The sequence below is a fragment of the Salarias fasciatus genome, chromosome 9 (assembly GCF_902148845.1).
Source record: "Salarias fasciatus chromosome 9, fSalaFa1.1, whole genome shotgun sequence".
NCBI lineage: Eukaryota > Metazoa > Chordata > Actinopteri > Blenniiformes > Blenniidae > Salarias > Salarias fasciatus.
In genome coordinates this window covers 21,687,578-21,708,569 of record NC_043753.1, presented here as the reverse complement: position 1 = coordinate 21,708,569, position 20,992 = coordinate 21,687,578, and the positions used below count along the sequence as shown (strand labels likewise).

Below are 20,992 nucleotides of genomic sequence, written 5' to 3'. Positions count from 1 at the left end.
AAAATGTACAACCAATGAGAAATTCCAGGCTTTGTCTATCATTTTGATTACTTAATAATGTCGGACAGATTTTGATCATTAAATCGACAGTTGTTAAAAAAAAAATCTAAAAGAGAAAAAGAATGACTTGGTCAATTCATAAAGAGCTCCAACAGGAACGGCTGATAACCTGCAGTTCCCCCTGTGTCCAGCAGGAGTCAGTGTGAAGCTGAACGTTGTTTGTGTTCCTCCAAACTAGTGAGAGAAGAAGAAGTAGTTATGGCGGCTGTGTTGTTGTGTCTCTGAGAGGAAAGATTTCATCTCCTGCAGCAGCAATGAGTTCAGTTCAGGCTTTGAGAGAGTTTATCAAGCAGCGACTAACTGCTGCTGCTGGAGAAATATTCACCGAGTTTCAACAAACTATCGTCCAGTTCGAGGAGGAGATTTATCGACAGAGAAAACATCTGGAAATCAACTGGAAATCTCAAGTCAGCTTCCACAGAACAGGTATTGAAACGTGAGAATGAACACATGAATGTGACTGCTGGAGGGTCGTTACATTTATTTTAAAGCTGGCAGACAGAAACGAGGCTGCAGCTGCAGCTGCAGTTCTTGTTCACAGCGAGTCCCCTGAGTCCTTTGCTGTTTTTTTAAGTAACACAAATCATGAATGTTTAGGTTGAAAAGTATCATTTTGAGGGTATTCGAGCATTTGGGAATTCTCTCAAGATCTCTCTGTTAGCTGTTGATGATACTGCAAAATTTGTGCAAAATCCAGGAGAAATGAGGAAGGTTCTGCAGCGTATTGAATAATTCTCAAATGAATTGGGACTACGGATGAATCGAAGCAAATCTGTGATATTGCAATTGAAATCTTGTGAAGACCGACAGATCTATGATATTCCTGTTAAAACTAGTGTTGCTTACCTTGGGGGTGATCGTTGATTCAAATCGAGTTGAGCACGGTGCTCTAAATTTTGACCAATAATTAACCAAATAACTAATACATTTAGAATGTGGTTAATGAGAGATTCGATCTTTTATGGAAGAACCTTGTTTGCTCAAGCAGAAGGAAGATCAAGATCTGTTTATCCATCATTAGCGATGGAGATGAGCCCAGATGTTCTTAAAAAACTGGACAAGATTTTATTTAATTTCATATGGGAGAACAAGGTCCACTATATAAAAAGGGAAGCCATGTGATGGGGTATGGAAGTATTAAGTTTTAAAACACTTAACAATGCATTCAAAATTAACTATTGATGTCGATTCATAAAAGAGGACCTCAATATATGGAATGCTATCCCAAAATATATATTTAATACGGTGGGCCGAATTCAGTTCCTGCTTAAGTGTAATTCTAAAATAGAGAAACTGCCCTTGCGCTCTCTAATTTTCAAACAGGCGGTGCCTGGAGGCTGATTTACAAGAGGGGCTTTTCCCCAACCAGCTGCTCTCTGGAACAATGAAAATATCACACACAAAAACAAAACTTTATTTTTCAAAACCTGGTTTGATAATGCAATTATCTGGGCAAATCAAATAATTAATGACCTAGGAGAAATATTCAGCTGCAATGAATTAAACACTAAGTACAAAATCTCAATTTCACAAATAGAATATAACATTATTGTTTAAGTGAGACCAAAAGGCTTGATTCATCTATTAAAAGGATCAAAGTTCAACTCACAAACTCAGAAAATTGAAAAACATATTAATAAATGGAATGGATGTAAATAAATGTTCAAACAAATTGATCAGAAACAATATTGGGCCCACAGGTCGACCTGCAGCAACATCCTACTGGAACTCAATATATGGTGAAATAGACTGGAACAAGGCCTGGCTGGTGGGAGAGAAGTTCTGCATCAATAACAAAATCAAAGAAATTACTTTTGAAATCATTCACAATATCCATCCAGCTAAAAAACGTTGCAAAGCTTTAAGTTAGACATCGACTATAACTGCAGTTTCTGTGCAAATGAGATGGAAACAATGCACCTTTTCTATCAATGTAGTTTTAGTAAAGCCTTATGGACAAAAGCTGGAGTTTTTTTTTTTTTTTTTAATCAAATAGAACCAAAGGAACCATCCGCCTCCAGGGGATCCCAATTCTTTTCAACATTAAAGGCGCTATCCACGATTTTAATTTAACCAAGATGAGAACAATGCTTTTTACATCATGTACTCCTGATCACTGGCATGCAGGATGAGATCAACCGTCTCACTTCAGAGAATTTGGAATTGAAAAAGAAACTGGCAGCTGCTGAAATTGGAGAAGAAACATTGAAAGATGATGACGAGAAGGTTTGTTTTTATACAGAGCTGCCAACCAGTGGCGGCTGCTGGTCTTCAAGGAGGGGAAGCTCATTTTCAGCATAAATTGTAATATGTGTCTGTTTATTTGTATGTAAATTCTATTAGCTTTCATGCCGTTTGTACGCCCTGTCAAAGTTAGACAGATCCCCAAAGCCCACTTCTGACCAGACAACACATCCCTGAGATGGCTTCATCCAGAGGCATGGCCAACAGTGCATTTTATTGGTGACAGCACTTCCAGTCAGCAGCTCACCTGGTCATACCAGGACAGCTGAAAAGACCTGTTACTTTTCCCCACCTTTTGCAGCAGCTCAGTCTTAGGAGTTGATCTGCCCTGCAGTTTAAAACCAGTTTTCTCTTCGTAAAGGCGATTATCAAATGGCTTTGCCAAAATCTGGTCCACAACATTCACCTGGTCTACCATTGTGTGCAGCTTGCGAGCAGCTGGAGGTTAGAGTGCCGTGTGACCGCCTGAGTGTGAATGTGAGAGACGGGGGAGAAGCTCCAGCTGCTGGTCGAGGACAAAAACCGCAGAGTGACCTAAATGAGTCTCCAAACACAACAGTAGTGATTTTTCACAAACACAAAGTCTCTGAGGATCAGTGAAGCCTCCGGATCGGCTCAGAACAACAGAATGAAAAATTTCAGAAGCGCTTTGGTGCATTTTTTTTTACTTCAAAATCATTGATTTGCTCCTTTCGCTGTCAAACAAGCTTCAGACAGATCATCCAGTCAGCACGCAGAAGCCCGGCGTCCAGGCCAGCCCACCGCCCCATAGACCCCCAGAGACGCCCGGGCGTCCGATGCCAAGCATTATCCAATGAGCGTCCAGTTTCCCTGGAGAACAACCCACTCTAGCTTCCGCATTGACGTCCGGCGTCAAACCGCGGCGCACAGACGATGTCATGGCTGCATTTGCACTTCATGCCACTAGGTGTGCTGTTTGCATGTTCAACCTTATTTTACACAGACACCACAGAGGAAGAAGGGCGCCGCAGCCACTGCAGGCTCCCTCTGCATGTTGTTAGAAAAAGAGTGTGAGCCAGCAAGACGTGGTGATATGTTCAATGATGCGATGGATTGTCTTTTCAATAAAAGAGAATAACTGAACAATCATTTCCGCACATTTTATTTACGTCGTAGCAATTAAACTGTATCACAAGTAGTTTGTGTACTCAAAACACCAAGATTCCTTGTGGATAGAACATGCGCAGAACAGTATTTCATGTCCCTTTCGACCGGGTTTTTAAATATGAATATGAGCATAGTCGGGTTTTTGCACGTTTTAACATGGCTGTGCGCCATGCAATGTATTATTCCGTCAATATTCCAGTTAAGAAGGGGTTATTGCCTGCATGTAAACATACTCAATATCGTTTAACGCATGGACAAGAAATCTTGCGGCATTTCGATCTCGCGAGATCTCATGACACGAGATCCAGTCCCATCCCAATTGGACACATATATTGTAGGTTCCTGAATAATGAAGCCCAAGCGTGACACTCCTCTCTCCTCTTGAAATCCACACGTGAAACACAAAAGACTCCACAGAATCCTCTGGATTCACTCAAACTGTTTAGTTAAACTTCAGAGTCATGTTACAAAAACATGACGTCCAGAAAAATAAATGAAATAACAAAGGTAATATCCAGAGATACAAAGAAAAAGAGAAAGAGAGGTCTAAAAGCTGTGTGGCTCCACTCCACTTGCCCAACTGTCTGTCTGAAGCAGGACAGCCACACCCAAAATGAAACTTAAGTTTAAAACAGGCAATTAAATATGCAAACTTCCAGAAAACCTCAGTGTACTCCATAACATCCAACAAACCTTATCCATATGGATTTTAAATCTTAACTTATTCATACACATATTTTTAGAAGTAATCAACCATAACATCAACTGTACCTAATCATCTGTGGATATTTTAAAATGTAAATAGTCACTTCGTATCTCAAACACAAAAAAAAAAAGATTTAAATATGAAATCACAATTTTCACATTGCCAAACTCAAACTTTTTTTAAGCTCCTACATATACGTTGGTATGGTTTTTGTCACAATCACTTCAGTATACGTAAAATGTTTCATCAAGCTGAGTAGACATCAAAACACACCTCCAGCATACATATATATATGTATATATATATATATATATATATATATATATATATATATGTATATGCATATGTATACATATATATATAAATAAGAAAAGGCCAGAGTACTTCAAAATAACACCTATAGATCAATTACTACCACGACTTGAGTCACATGTCACGTCAGACTTCAGTTACACCTCTAGCAGGTGTAAAGCAACTGAGGAGGTTGTAACGGTTCGGGTGCTTCGTGGTTGGTGATGAGTTAGCGAGCGAAGCTAGCCAAAAGTGCACACTCACACGTGTCTGGGGTTTCCACACTGCGCTCATTTATTACAAAACAAAAGATCATCAACCTTACAAAGCCCAGTTGTACGGTGACTACTGATTCATACATGAAATAAAAGTAGTGTCCACACGAACCCTGTCCTCACTGAGTCGAGTTGAAGGGAAAAAAGGATTACAGGAAGTGTTCCTCCCACACTCCATAGAGAGAATCCAACAACTGACTCTCAAAAAGACCAGATGCCACCTAGTGGTGTTAATAAGTCAGTGCGTCTTAAAGGCACATTCCATCATTTCAACTGTTACAAGGTGTAATGTCTTGAGCTGTTTTAACAACTCTTTTTCCTGCTGTCTCTGCATTCTGGACAGAACCATTTACCCTTTGGGGTTTTTTGATGTTCACACAGCAAAAAATGGAACCAATGCATTTTGCTGTTTTTGTTGTCACAGCGTTGGCGAGTAGACCAGGTAATTAACAATGTCAAAGTAGGTGATGTCAGCCCATTTCTCCTCAGTCCGGGCAAATTCCGTGCTTGCGATCAAATATGGATCAACATAGTCAATCCCCTTTCAGTTTTCGCAATACAGAATCCTGTTTTTTTTGCTCAAAAGTCCTCAGTAAACGGCCATCGTCTCGGCATGTTTAAAACTCTGTGTATATTTTCCAAGATGGCGCCCGAAGCTGTTGCTCAGCAACTGCTGACGTCATAGGAACACCCTATTAAACAGCATCTGAATCAGAAACAGAAGAAACGGTGTTTGAGCTGTTTGCAAACTGAGGAAGTGATTTATTTACACTCAATCTGAGCTAACACGATTGTGCAGATTTTACGGTTCACGTTTATAATACAGACATTTTTGAATGTTTCTGATTTCAGAGTGTCCTGTCTTGTTTCATCCACCCATCACTGTAAAACCTTCACATCCATCACATCAGTGACTTTTGTCTTGTTTCCCTCCAGAGAGTCCACAGCAACACAATGGTAACCAGCAGACGAGCTCCAACCACTCTGTGAGAGACTTGACCACCCAGAGACTAACTGCTGCTGCTGAGGAAATATTCACCCTGTTTCAACCAACTGTGGTTCAGTACGAGGAGGAGATTGGTCGTCAACGCAGGATGCTGGAAATCAACTGGAATCCTCAAATGGAGTCACACAGAACAGGTTTGGAAACGTGTGAATGAAGACATGAATGTGGCTGCTGGAGCTTCTCCATCATTATGGCGCTGTGAGCAGACGTGCTTGATGGAACTATGACTACTTTTCCCCTCACTGGTCTGCCCAGTGAAGTTGTGGAGGTTGATGTTGTTTGAAGAGGCATTTCCTGGCAACATTTAAAAGCAGGATGTCTGATTATCCCTCCACCTCAGGTCGTGTAGTGTAGGGGTTTACGATTGGTAATTCGGAATAAATTACTAAAGTATTGATTACTGGAAGTAATTGATTACGTTAAGTAATTTAGTTACTTATTAATTTGAGTAAATTGTGATTTACCAATTATTAATTGCAGGTCATTAACAGTGGATCACCAATAACAATCAATTACTTCGTAATAAACTGTTTAAAGTGAAGCACCAAGTAATTTAACTCAACATCAATATTATTAATCAGAATAAACTTCCATTTATTCGTTAATAATGTCAAATAATCAGCTATTTGGGAATGGAGTAGACCACAGAATGATTTAACTATCAAATTATCGATTAACCAGGTGTTAGTAATTCATGAATAATGCCACAAATTGCCAATTACTGGAAATGGGTAAATTACAGAAAATGAGCTGAGATAAGTTGTGAATTATGCATTAAATAAACCTGTGGGTTATTTAATTACTAATTCCGGGGCACCACCTCGTCAGAGGAACATTCATTACCAATTTTCAGTCAAAGATGGAAAAGTAATTTACGCTGGTAGTTAATCTTTGGATAAACAACCGTGAAATTATCAGAGAAGTTGAGAGATCAAGCACAGACTGTCCAACCATGAACTTAGGCTGTTTTCGCATATATTTGGGTCGAGCCAAAGGCAGCTGCACCAGTAAAAAAGATACAATGTTTTAATTTTCAACTAATACGGTCCCTTTTCACATAATATGCTTTTCATGACTGCGCAGAGCAGCCGCTCTAAACAAGAGGAGTGTGGGGTATCCATGACAACCAGGCGGACGTTGGCATAAAACCAGAACAGCAGCCTTTCTAATGGTAAACACTATACTGACAGTCACGCATTTCAGTCTTCTGTCACGCACTCAGGCCAAATATTGTATTTTTCACGCTGAAATAAAATACCGGTAAATTAGTCTGGTGCGCCGCTGCTATGGAACCGCAAACAATCAAACACGTGTGCAAGCCCGTCACTTACCTGTCAATCAGAAAAGAAAAGGGGCGGGTTAAAGTCGCACATGACACATGACTCAAGGTAGATACAGACTGCGCTCATCTAGATGTGATCTTCCTGCCAAGACACACTGCCAGCAGGACAGAGGAAGTAGTCCCTCAGCTGCTCCAGCAACGGGGGGATTCCTGGCCCGTCCCATCTCTGCAGACTGTAGCATTCCCTCCTGCCTCCATGTCCCGTTGACCAGTCGGTGGTCCTCATCCTCCCAGTCCACATATGCAGGATGTAGGTATACATCAGACCTCCTTTCCCGCAGAAAGTTGTGGAGGCATAAGGATGCCATTGTGATCTTCACAACTTTCTCTGGTTCCAGGCAGATGGTTGAGCGGAAGACTCTCCAACGGTTTGCCAGGATCCCAAAAGCGTTCTCCACAGTGCGGCGTGCTCTTGACAGGCGGTAGTTAAACAGCCTCTGCTCCGTGTTGAGCTGACGGTGAGGGTAGGGCTTCATCAGGTCCACTCTCAGGGGGAAGGCTTCATCAGCAACAAACATGTAGGGCATCTGCACATCAGTGTTCGGCGGCGGCTCAACAGAGAGGATATTGAGAAGTAGGGCTGCCACAAACGATTATTTTGGTAGTCGACTAATCACTGATTATTTTTTCGATTAGTTGACTAATCGCATCATATATAAATTGAAGTAAAACAGTTTATCGCACCACCATGAAGCTGCTCATATATAGCCACAATTAGATTTCAGCTTTAAAGTTTTGTGGTATATTCTAACTAAAAATAAAGACAATTCAGATGATAGTTCATAAAACCTTTATTGAAATATGCAACAAACACTTGTTTAACTGTGTACCATAAAGTGCAAATTGTTGCAGGTATCGGGCCGGTACGATCACCACTAACAGTTTATATTTATTTTGTGGGGGAGGATCGGTGACTGGACATGCAACTGTAAATAAAATAAAGAAAGGAGACAGAGACTATAGTTGTGTTGCCTTAGCTTTCTGCTTCTGCCGAGTAACTTTACTCTTTTCACAATAAAGTTTGCACTTCACATTTTAACTTTACATCATCTTCACCTCCTGGCTTCATTGACAACGTTTTCCTTAATCCATGTTCTTCTTTCACTTTACTTAAATCCGTTGTAATACACCAGTATTTCCTTTTAGTTTTCACTAATACATTTCTGTCATAAAACATTTTAAGCAGTAGAACAGCACAGGTCACACTTTTTCTTCTCTTTACAACTGTTTAACATTTAATCTTTTCTTTACAAAACATACAAATACACAGCAAGCCAATACTACGTTCAAGGGACGGACTCACATTCCTAAACAATAGCCGTTACGTTAGCATAACGTTAGCGCGACGGCTAACTTCTAACCGTCACCTTCTAAATACATAACACCTGACGCTCGCACAAACTACGGGACAAATACACTTATATACAGCCAAAACGTATGTGTTGTGATGGTTGGTGAAACAATACTAACCTGTAAATAAAATAAAGAAAGGAGACAGAGACTATAGTTGTGTTGCCTTAGCTCTCTGCTTCTGCCGAGTAACAGGAAGCAGGAGACGCAGCACCCTAAAGCCGTCTCACAGCGGGGGCTGCCCCCTAGTGGTGATAGACGATATTACATTGTTCCTGTCCAAGCATCGACTACTATAACTTTTACTTATTAACAATTCATTCAGAAAGTTTTTAGAATTTAATCAGGGCTACCGAACAAAAATTTAGAATAATGATCCAAATTACAAAAAATGTGTTTGTGTACTGCATGCATGTAAAATCACAAAATAACAACAAATGTGGTTGCACACTCGTGTGCACCACAAAATACTTGAGTAAAATAAGGAAAAGGCACTTGCCTAAACAACACAAAAATAAATCCTTCATGTTAATTTGTTTTTTTCCTAATTTGTGTTTGGCATCAGTCTTAGCAACAATGAGGCAGGCACCTGTAACTACGGAATTATTGAAGTTTTCATCTCACTGACTCAAATAAAACAAAAGTGCATTTTATGTTCAGTGCTCAACTGTATACAACTTTATTACACTCTGACTCTACATAATCCCAAACTACACACGGCTCTTGTCCACAGCCAGGACAGTCAGCATTTCTACATGTGTTGGAGGCAGGCTGCTCTCTTTTGAGAGCAGATGTTCTGCTGCGGAGAAAATCCGCTCCGATGGGGTGAAGCTCTGAAACATAACGTTAGAAAATATTAGCGTGGCATCACTTCTTACTAAAACACATCACTGTTATAACGTTACAGAAAACATGGAATATGTGTGCTAAAGGCAGCTAATGAATGAAATCGTCACCGCTGATGTTAACATTGACAGCTATGAGTAAATAGCAAGTTAGCCCTCTATGCTAACATTGTTAGCTTACCGAGATGACAGTCAATCATCGTTGTCACGAGCCACGACGTGCTTCCGTTTCGGCTGCTCATCCATCGCAGTTGTGCTGCCGTGGAAGGCAAGTTCTGTCCTGCAGATGCTGCATTGCACTTTTCGCTGACGTTTTCTTGTCATGCTCCCACACTTTGGAGCTCCGCTGTTGCCGGGTAGCCATGACACCAGTCTGGTGTCGTCGCGGCTGACACGACTGCGCATGTGTGTCAAATACAGAAAGGCAGACGAAGGTGCCGCGGCAGTTTCGAGACAAAAACAATTGAAAAAAAAAAAAAACGACTCGTCGACTATTAAATTAGTCGTCGATGATTTTAATAGTCGACATAATCGTGATTAATGGACCAATCGTGGCAGCCCTATTGAGAAGGTTGCTGTCCATGGCGCTTCTGAGGTCAGACTCAGCAAACAGACCGACATCTGACACCCTGCACACCTACATTCACAGTGTTTCCCCTACCATTATATTAGGGGGGCGCCCCGCCCCCCCCCCAACGGCACCCCCTGCCCCCCCTAGAAGGTCAAGTTAAATTAAAATAATTGTTACTTTTTTTACACGCAAACTTTAGTTTTCCTGCATAAAGGCTGTTCCACATGCTGTCCTTACACGAGACGCGCCACTGCAAACTAGTGTTTGTGTGTGTGGTGACTGTGGAGGTGGGGGGGTGACTGTTTAAAAGACGGGGGGAGTAGACACAGTGGAGTGCTGCAGCGAGTGCTGTACGGGGGGAATGCACTGAACGCGGAAGCGCCGCGCACGGAGTTTCTCGCCTCCCATATTAACCCATCTGACTGCTGCACACAACGCGCCGGGGGACGCCGCGTGCGCCGCTAGCCGAACCTGTCCTGCCCCCGAGTAGGAGAGCCTCATTAGCTCCAGCTGAGCGTCAAAAAAAAAAAAAAATGAACACATGCGCTTTTAGCGGTGAAACACGGTCCATTCCTCATTATTTGCCATATTGAACTCGGCCAAATTATCAGAAAAATCACAAGGAAAATGCTGGTATGAGGAACAAACTGAAATAAGGAGCGCAAATATGAAGAAAATGAAAGTGAAACTTAAATCACGAGTTTTGTCGGTGCAGCGTTTCGGCCAGCGTTTCGGTTTTTCAGGCGCTGAAAACATGCACAACAAAGTACATTTCCCTTCAACACACAATCTGGGTTAATAAAGGTAAGTATGAGGCAAAATTCGGCGTGACTGAATTTAGGCTGTCTTGGAGATAGAATGAAGTTTGAGGAAGTGAGCGCTCATAAGAAACTTCTATTTTTCATCTGCTCTGCTCTTGGTTGGTGTGTGTGTGTGTGTGTGTGTGTGTGTGTGTGTGTGTGTGTGTGTTGGGGGGCAATCTTGGTAAAGATTTGGTATTTTAATGTGACCGGTGTAGATCTGTCTCTGCGTTGTTGTTGTAGTGACGAATCAGGCGTTTATCTTTTTGGAGGCAGTCTCCATTTATTTCTGACACACAGTAGAAACAAAAAAAAATCCACCAGTCAGCAGTCGCCACAATACGTGCCCCTCTCCCACAGAAATCAGAGACGGAAGGGACGAAATACATTACATTTTTCAAACAGAAAATAACATACCTGACACACAGTAGAAACAAAAAAAAATCCACCAGTCAGCAGTCGCCACAATACGTGCCCCTAAACAGATCAATTGATGACAAAATTAATATCTCATATTAAGTTTATAACAGAAATTTCTCCGGACACAAAAGATGCCTACCTCTCCCACAGAAATCAGAGATGGAAGGGAGAGAATTGGCGCCAGAACGCTTCTTATAAAGGGGTGTGCTGCACGTATTATGGCACCCAAACAAAAGTTCCACTTGCTGACTAAGCGGTATAAACAGTCAGGCATTAACTAAAACAAAAACAACCAAACAAACAAGAACCAGATCCAGATTTTGTGTAATTATTAATTAAAACAAATGTACATATTCTAAATACATACACATGTACAGCTGCATAATTGACCCTGTTACACTCACCCCCCCAGAATTACGCAAACATCTGAGCAGCAAAACAATTCTCGATAACACAGGCCATTAATAACCACAACCAAAATGCATGAACCAGCAATAAGAGCTTCCTAATAAAAGGATAGGAGGATGAAGGATTTGCTCGGCGCCTAGCAAAAAAACCACAACACTCCGTAGACAAGATGAGGTGCCTTATACACCGCACATACTCAGGCCGACGATGCAGGTGAGAAAAAACAGAAAAAGGTCCTTATACAGCAACATGTGACCACAATAGCACAAAGAGCAGCTTAATGTAACACGCCACCCTGAACCACACTTTTCACACATGAAGAACAGAACGGGTGCTCGACTGAGACCCTAGAACGGACTCAAGTTGTGCCATGGATTCAATCAATCGGCACACTGGTCTAAGGACCCTGCCAAACCGTGAAGTAAGCTGTCCTTCAGTACCAGATGCTGAGGAAGAGTTGGCAGGTGGCGGTTGAGGTAGGAGGGCTGGGGAAGCTGTAGGGGGGTCCAGAGCAGTGTCAGGATCACCTGCAATAGGTGAAGTCACTGAAACAGGAGGTGGCGAGCAATCTGAACCAAGGGGCTCATCAGTGGAGGACTGCTCACTGACCCATGAGGCAGTACGACCAACATCCCAGTCATCAACACCTGACAGAGAACCGGCAAGGGATGGCTCAGCCGTCGCAGCTGCAGTGTCCAGACCAGATACATCAGTCTCATGCCAAACAGAAGCAGGGGGTTCATTGGCCATGCTAGGGGCGGGCAAAGACGCGGGAGCATCATCATCCAAGGCGTCCTCCAGTGGAAGGAAGTTGACCTGAAGCAACAGGTTTCGGTGGACTACACGTTCATTTCCTTCAGGATCCCTGATCCGGTAGATATGGAGGGCAGGTTTTGAGGCCACCACAGTATGCACAACAGGAAGCCACTTGTCAGACAGCTTGCGTTTCCCTTTTATGCCCTTGTTTGCCAGTAGCACCTGTTCACCGAGAGACAGAGGCTGACCTTTGACCCGTTTGTTGTATTGGTTGCGTTGGTGTTTCTGCTCGGCCGTGCAGTTCTTTTGAGCTAGAGCCATCGCACAGTGCAGATCCTCCAAAAGAGACTTCACATAGGCATCATAGTCACATACAGTCACATCATGGAGCACGTTCTTGAAGAGAAGGTCAACCGGCAGCCTAGGGACTCTCCTGAACATCAAATAGAAGGGTGCGAATCCGGTGGTCTCATGGACAGTGCAATTGTATACAAAGGTCATGGTCTGAATCATTTGCGGCCACTTCTGTTTGGAGCGAGGGGGTAGAGATCTCAACATGTTGCCCAAAGTGCGGTTAAACCTCTCTGTGCTGCCGTTACCCATAGGGTGGTAAGGTGAGGTGTGGGACTTGTCAACTCCAGACAACTTCAAGAGCTCAGCAATCAACTCACTCTCGAAGTTCGCTCCCTGGTCGGAATGGACGCGCTGAGGGAAGCCGTAGATGCAGAAGAAGTTGTCCCACAGCTTCTTGGCCACCTTCTTGGCAGTTTGGTCTTGACAGGGAAAAGCATGAGCCAACTTCGTGAAGTGGTCAGTGATCACGAGTACATCCACAGACTTGTTGTTATTGTCCTCAGCTGACCAAAAATCAATACTTACGAGCTCGAGAGGGGCAGAAGTTTTAATACTCTCCAGTGGGGCTCTAGCAGAAGGCTCGGAGGTCTTGCTGAGCACACATCTGTGGCAATGCTTCACATGATTGCGGACATCCTTTTCCATATCATACCAGAAGAAGCGCTGACGGGCCAAAGAGAGTGTGCGGGGCTGACCCTGATGGCCAGCATGGTCGTGAACACCAGACAACACATCTGCCTTCAGGGACTCAGGCACAACAAACTGAAATCTCTTCTGTTTTGTCAAGGGGTCCCTTGTGACCCTATAGAGGATTCCGTCCAGAAGTGTTAACCTATCCCACTGTTTCAGGACCCTCAGAGTCGGCTGACTCTCATTGTAGCGTTCACGTCTTGAAGGTCTGCGTTTCCTGTCGACATAGTGAGCGACCCTTGAGATGACTGGGTCTCGCTGCTGGTGTGATTGAAGCTCAACAAGAGATAAGGAAGGGAGCATGTCCTGGCCAGGGGGTGCCAAGGTGGTCAGGTGCTCAGCTATGGATGCCGCACGCTGCCTGGGAGCAGAGTCCCACTCATCCAAAGAAGACAGAAGAGAGGAGACATCATCCTCTGACATTGAGCCCTCAATGGCAGCAGAGTGAGAGGGACCCCCCAGTGATTGTGGCTGGCATGTGAGGCGGAAGGCATCCTGCACACACCCGTCGCTGACATCATCTGCTTGGTCTAGCAGCCCAGAGTAAGGTTCACACAGCAGCCGCTGCTTCAAAGGCTTCACAAATGGATCTCTGCTGAGGGCATCAGCCACCACATTCAGCCTGCCGGGAATGTGTTTGATGTCAAAGGAATATGGAGCCAGCTTAGAGACCCACCGTTGCTCACAGGCGTCAAGTTTTGGCTTGGTCAGGATGTATGTGAGCGGATTGTTGTCGGACCAGACAGTGAACTTATGACCCTTAAGCCAGTGGCTAAACTTATCGCAGACCGCCCATTTCAAAGCCAAGAATTCCAGTCTGTGGGCAGGATAGTTGGCCTGACTGCGACTGAGAGTTTTGCTCGCGAAGGCGATTGGTCTTGCCTTCTCCTCACCAGAGGACACCTGAGATAGAACAGCCCCCAGACCATCAAGGGAAGCATCGGTGGAGAGAATGAAAGGCCTATCAAAGTCTGGGTGTGCCAACACCACATTATGGAGGAGTGCACTTTTCAGATCTTCAAACGCTTTCTCACAAGCGGGAGTCCAATCCTGAGGAGTCAGTTCTCGGTAGGTGCCAGCCCGTCTCCGACCAAAGGAGCCTTTGGCCTTCCTCTTCTGCCCCGCGGTCAAGGTGTAGAGAGGCTTAGCGATGGAAGAACAGTCAGGAATGAAATGCTGATAATACAGCACCATCCCAAGGAAAGATTTGACCTTCCGTTGAGATGGTGTGCAGCCATCCTCGTTCATGAGGTCCTCCCTCCTGAAATCAGAGATGGCTCTTACTTTCTCCTCATCAACTGAGACACCACTACTGTCCACCACATGACCAAGAAACCTCACGGACCGGCGTAGAAAGTAGCACTTCTTCTGTGCAAGCTTCAGGTTGTTAGCTCGGAGACGTGAGAAGACAGCCTCCAACCGTTTCAGGGCTTCTTCCTCAGATGGAGCAAAGACAAGCAGGTCATCTAGATAACACAGGAGGCTGGAGAAGTTCAAGTCACCAAACACACTGATCATCATCCGCATGAATGATGCGGGACTGTTGCATAAGCCCTGGGGGAGTCTGTTGTACTCATACAGGCCTAAGGGTGTCGTAATGGCCGTGTACCGCCTGTCGGACTCATGGAGGGGGATGTTGTAGAACCCTGATGTGAGATCCATGGTGCTGAAAAAGGAGTTACCCCCAAGGGCAGCAAGACAGTCGGCCTGGTGAGACAGTGGGTGGGCGTCCTTGACGGTTTTGGCATTAAGCCAGCGAAAGTCAGTGCAGATCCTCAGTTCCCCTGACTTCTTCCAGACAAGGACCAGTGGCGAAGCATATTCACTGACTGACTTACTGATGATGCCTTTCAACTCCATTTCAGACAGCACCTCTCTCAATTTATGATAGTGTGCTGGAGGGACACGGCGATATGGCAGCCTGAAGGGGCGATCATCAGTGAGGTGAATTCGGTGGACAAACTCCTTTGCTTCCCCACAATCCAGCTTATCTTTGGAGAAGACATCTTGGTAGGCCAGCAGAAGTTCAGCTAGCCGCTGTTTCCACTCATCTGACACCTCACACCCTTCAAAGTTGATGTCTGCCAACCCACACTCCTTAAGCTGCTGAAAGGCGGTGGATGTGGCAGCCGAGTTGGTGCTGGGGTCAGTTGACTGACCTGTCTGTGGCCTAGCCACACCCTGGGAAAGGGGAAGGTCCTCCACTGCCACACAAGGAAACACATCCGCCACTTTTGCATTGTGGTGCAGTGCCACAGAATTCATTGTTGGGTTAAGGATCTTCATCGGGACCCAACGATCCCCCCACATGGGCGTCACGACCCGTCCCACAGATGCTTTTCGGAGCTGAACGGGAAGAGGTGGGCTCCACAATGACAGTGCTCCCAGGTGACACAGGAGCATTACTGGGCAGCTTCCCCCACACCAAATGCTCCCCTTGTGGTGCCAGAGTAACAGCCTGCCGCAGCCTGACTGTGCCGACTTTATCAGGTAGTTCAGGACCAGACCAACGCGTAATGCAGCTGAGCAGCTGAAGAAATTGCTCACAATCAGGGTCTGAAGTGTTTGAGTGGATGAGCTCCCAGTACCTCTCATCAGACTTCATCTTCTGTATCACAGGCCTAATGACATTGCTCCCGATGATGAGCTTGTCTCTCTGCCCCGGGACAAGAAAAGTTGGCACAATGAATTTGGACCCATAAATCTCAATTTCTAGGTCATAGATGCATCTGGGTTGTGTCGTAAGGCCACCGCAGCCAATAAGAACCACCCTCTCAGGAACGGGTTGAGGACTAGGGAGAACACCAGCGGCCCTAAGTTCAGTCTCTGCTTCTACACTGAGTGTGCATGACATGTTCCCTGAATCAAGCATTTCTCTCAATGTAGTTTGACCCCCAACAACTACAGGAGCATAAAACAGGTCACTTGCTCCCTCTACTCTATGCGAACTCACAACAACAACGGTCTTGTCATCAGAAAGATTACTACAACAGTTCACATAGATCGATTGCAAGTCATTTTCTTCACTAAGGGTGTCATCAGTACCGCCCATGCTACCCCTCTCACTACACAGGCGAGCTAGTTTAAATCTGCATTGGAGGGAGGAGGCGGTGGCATGGCTGGGGAAAGGGAGGCCTGCGGGCATTGATTCCTGATGTGACCAGGATTGAAGCAGTTGAGGCACAATCTGTAAAGCCGACAGTGGGCATGGGTGGTGTGGTCCCTGGAGCTACAGACCCTGCATGTTAAAGGCTCAGAAGCCTGCGAGTTACAGGGTCGACCAGGTCGATGGTGGGCAGGTTGACGATTACCCGGCTAATGGCTGACAGGCCTCTGATTGGATCCAAGGGAAGCATTGCACAAAGCCAGAACTTTGTCAAACATCGCCACAACTTGCTGCACACCAGAATTGGCAGTAGATGAATCAACAGCAGTTTGGGATGGGAATGAGATGGCAGAAGGAGGCAGGGACGAGGACGCAGGCTCATGTGTGTTCACTACAGCACTGTCAACTTGAGGCTGACCACAGGCCAGGGCGGAGGCCAGAGGAGGGTTAGGAGGAAGCTTTGGCTGGTGTGTTGCTGGGGCAGACTGGGCCATGCTAAGATCAGCTGGGTGAAGAGGACTACCCACGGGCCTTTGACTGTAGGCCGACAAACCCACTGTGCATTGGGACTGGGCTGCTGTCTGTCTGATATTCCTCACGTGAGAATCCAGACGCTCCTGAACCTCAGCTGCCGTCCATTGCTCAGGTGCCTTCAGCTGGAATGACATGGCAAGCCTGGGGTCAGGACAATGATTAATGAACATCAAGACCACCTCAGCGCTGGGGTCCTCCAGGGATTTACCCCGCCTCCGGAGACACTCATTGGCAGCATCAATGGACTTGTTAAGGCGAATCCAATAGTCCATAGCACTCTCACCAACACAGGGAATGGTGCTGTAGAAATCTTTCATAGGCAAGTTAGAGAATGACAGCTCACTGAAATTACCCTTCAGTATGTCGAACACAGCTGTGGGCAGGTCAGCCACACTCAGCTCAGGACGGCTGCGGAGCGATACCTTCACCACATCCCTAGCTTTGCCTGTTAGTCTCGACATTATTAGATCAAACATTTCAGCAGGGTTGTCACACTTTATCCTCTTTAAGTAACATCTCATCATGTCCTCCCACTCATGAACAGAGAACACATCAGCATGATCACCCCTGAAGTAAGGTGGAGCTTTGGTGTCTGATTGCACAACAACCTTCAAATTTGATAAACCAGCCTCGCTGGATGACTGACAGGTGGTGGGAGACTGAGGCTGGGCAGTACTGGGCTGGAGGATAGTGTGAAGGCTGGCTGAAATGTTTTCTCCAATCTGTTTAGCCAGATTTGCAATCATGTCACCATAAAAATCAGCAGACATGGCTTGCGTGGGCTTGGGGTCTGCACGGGTAATTGGAGTGGAACTAGCAGTGGGGGTCAAAGGTGGGTCGACTGTCTGATCAGCCGTGTATGCTGGAACGCTGGGGGACATCAGCCAATCTCTACCAGCAACCCGCTGGCCCCTCCCCACACCAAACGTGACATTATGCACATTCCTATCCATAGCATGAACTCCAAAAACATCCACTCCAAAAACTGTGCCAATACAGCAATATAAGTGCAATACCAGCAAAAAAAAACAAGAAAAAAATATGTACAAACTACAATAATATATACATATACACAGCACAAGAAAAGAGTGTCGAATTCCCAAAAGTGAAACTAAAATGCACACATGCATGATGGAAAATGAAACGATTTTTTTTTCTCACTTTGTTTTTTTTTTTTTTTATGCTCAGTCACGCAAATACTTCACCAAAAGAGTTGATAAGAACAGCAAACCCACTGTCAAAATAAAGTTTCTTTCCCAGTAATAACAGATACTTGTCCCATTCACTGTTTGCCTTTTTTTTTTTTTTTTTTTTTTTTTTACTGGAACGATCAAACTATCGCTACAATGCACTGGTCGGTCACAGCAGTATCACCAGCAAAAAATAAATAAATAAAAACAACACGAGATAAAATGACAGGAGAAAGAAACGAAGAAAGAGGAAAAAAAAAGTACACACACTCCTTAACAGGCAGCGTGTCTTATTAACGAGCCCGCAAACCTCTCACATGCGCAGCAGACGTTGCGGAGCAGCCGAGAGGACCGGGAGGAGTAGCCGATAGGAGCCAGGTGAGAGCAGCCGAACCCCGGGGACCAGTCAAGCGCTGATCGGAGATGCAACAGGTTGTCACGGCACCAAGTGTGACCGGTGTAGATCTGTCTCTGCGTTGTTGTTGTAGTGACGAATCAGGCGTTTATCTTTTTGGAGGCAGTCTCCATTTATTTCTGACACACAGTAGAAACAAAAAAAAATCCACCAGTCAGCAGTCGCCACAATACGTGCCCCTCTCCCACAGAAATCAGAGACGGAAGGGACAAAATACATTACATTTTTCAAACAGAAAATAACATACCTGACACACAGTAGAAACAAAAAAAAATCCACCAGTCAGCAGTCGCCACAATACGTGCCCCTAAACAGATCAATTGATGACAAAATTAATATCTCATATTAAGTTTATAACAGAAATTTCTCCAGACACAAAAGATGCCTACCTCTCCCACAGAAATCAGAGACGGAAGGGAGAGAATTGGCGCCAGAACGCTTCTTATAAAGGGGTGTGTTGCACGTATTATGGCACCCAAACAAAAGTTCCACTTGCTGACTAAGCGGTATAAACAGTCAGGCATTAACTAAAACAAAAACAACCAAACAAACAAACAAGAACCAGATCCAGATTTTGTGTAATTATTAATTAAAACAAATGTACATATTCCAAACACATACACATGTACAGCTGCATAATTGACCCTGTTACATTAAGCCATTATCAATCATATTTGATCAATTGTAAAATTATTTATGTGACACACACACATTCTGAATGGAATCGGCAGACTTCAAATGAGCCATTTTAATCACGATTAACTCCAGGATTGGGGTGCAATTAATCACGATTAAGAAATTTAATCGTTGCCCAGCTCTAATTAGAAATGTAAAAAAGAAGAACATATTATGACTCAAATTCCTTATTTGCAGTTTTTGTACGACGGCGACAACCACCACCCCCACCCCAATCCTAGGGGAAACACTGATTCACATAAGTGAACTTGTAATGGGCGTCCACCACTGCCATGAGCAGGATAGAGAACCTGCTCTTATAGTTGTGGCACAGACTTCCCGAGTTCTTTGGTGGCTGGATGTAAATGTGTTTGCCATCGAGTGCTCCAAGGCAGTGTGGGAACTGCCACTTCTCCCAGTATTCGTGGGCTATCGTATGCCACTCTGCCTTTGATGTTGGTGTCTGAAAGACAGGATTATCACTAGTGCTGTCATGCGATCAAAAAAATTAATCTAATTAATTACAGGATTTGTAATTAATTAATCTAATTAATCGCATTTTAATCTCATATCTGCTTTAGGTCCCCAAGTGAAGAATTAGAATTCAGGGACGTTACAGAATTGTAGCGCATGACTCATCAAATGAAAACACTGAGAAGAGAAGATTTGAAATCCACATTTTTGTTAATGATGAATGAAGCTCAGTCAGGACGTCTCATCCAAAATAAATTCTAAGCCCAATCAGGCAACTGAAATAACACTTTCAGTGTGTTTCATTAAAGAAATTCAAATGAAGAAAAGGTTAAAGTATATCCCAGCAAACCAATTCGGCCTGGTGCACGATTCAAAAATGCAGTGCAAATATAGATAAAAAAACATTCTGAAATAAAATAAGGCTGAGTCTCAAATAGCCGCTGAAGCAAACTAAATTCAAAATGAACACTAAAACCAACTTAATACAGCAATTTAAAATGAATACTACAAGTATAACATGCCTCTAAATAAGACAACAGTTCCATTCACACTGAACTGCCACTCAAGTGTGCTATAATTAATCTTAGATTAATTTTTTTAGTGCACTAATTTGCGGTGTAATTAATTAATCTAATGAATGCACTAAAGTGACAGCCCTAATGATCACACTTTGAACATATTGAAATTGTATGTTTTCTTGTGATTGTTTAGTGGGGAGATCATCAATTCTCTTGAATGCCTATAAATCACTTGATAAAATGTATATTGAAATGACTAATAATTGATGGAATTACCTTCAGAAAGTCTTCTTTTAGGACAGAATGCAGGGCTTCACATGTCTCCACAACAATCCGGCTCAATGTTGTGCTACCGATCCGGTACTGGAAACTTAAGGAGTTGAATGTCTCCCCTGAAAAATATGTTTTACATAAGTGCACAACATTTTATAACATCACAAGCTTGTTCGCTGTTTTTATAGGAATTAACAAATTAAAATAACCTCAGTATAGTTTGTTTGTTACGATATTGGGCTATACAAAAATAAAGTGATTGATTGATTGATACCTGTTGCCAGAAACCGTAGGGTGATGGATAGCCTCTCCTCAGACGGATGGCCCTTCTCAGATGGGTGTCCTGCTTGGTAATGAGTGGAGCTACTTTGTGCAGGATTATATTGAATTCTGCAACAGACATTCTTGTGAGGTCTCTGAAGTCCTTCGAGTCATCATTCTAAAATCAAAAGAGAAACTCACATGACCAAAACATTACATACTGCAAAACTACAATAAATATTCCAAATTGTTCTTTACAGCACAGCAGGCATAAAAAAAGCAATCTACTAAAAAAAAAAT

At 43.9% G+C, this 20,992-nt stretch overlaps 1 protein-coding gene across 1 annotated transcript in view; it reads left to right on the top strand.

The window, feature by feature from the left end:
• Window positions 1-351: 351 nt before the first annotated feature.
• LOC115394135 (zinc finger protein OZF-like) overlaps window positions 352-20,992 on the top strand; it is a 26,013-nt gene continuing 5,372 nt past the window's right edge. Inside the window, exons 1-2 of the mRNA XM_030099358.1 lie at window positions 352-486; window positions 5,641-5,844. Coding sequence (XP_029955218.1) covers window positions 5,799-5,844 — 46 coding nt within the window. The 5' untranslated portion in view covers window positions 352-486; window positions 5,641-5,798. The remainder of the gene's footprint in view (window positions 487-5,640; window positions 5,845-20,992) is intronic.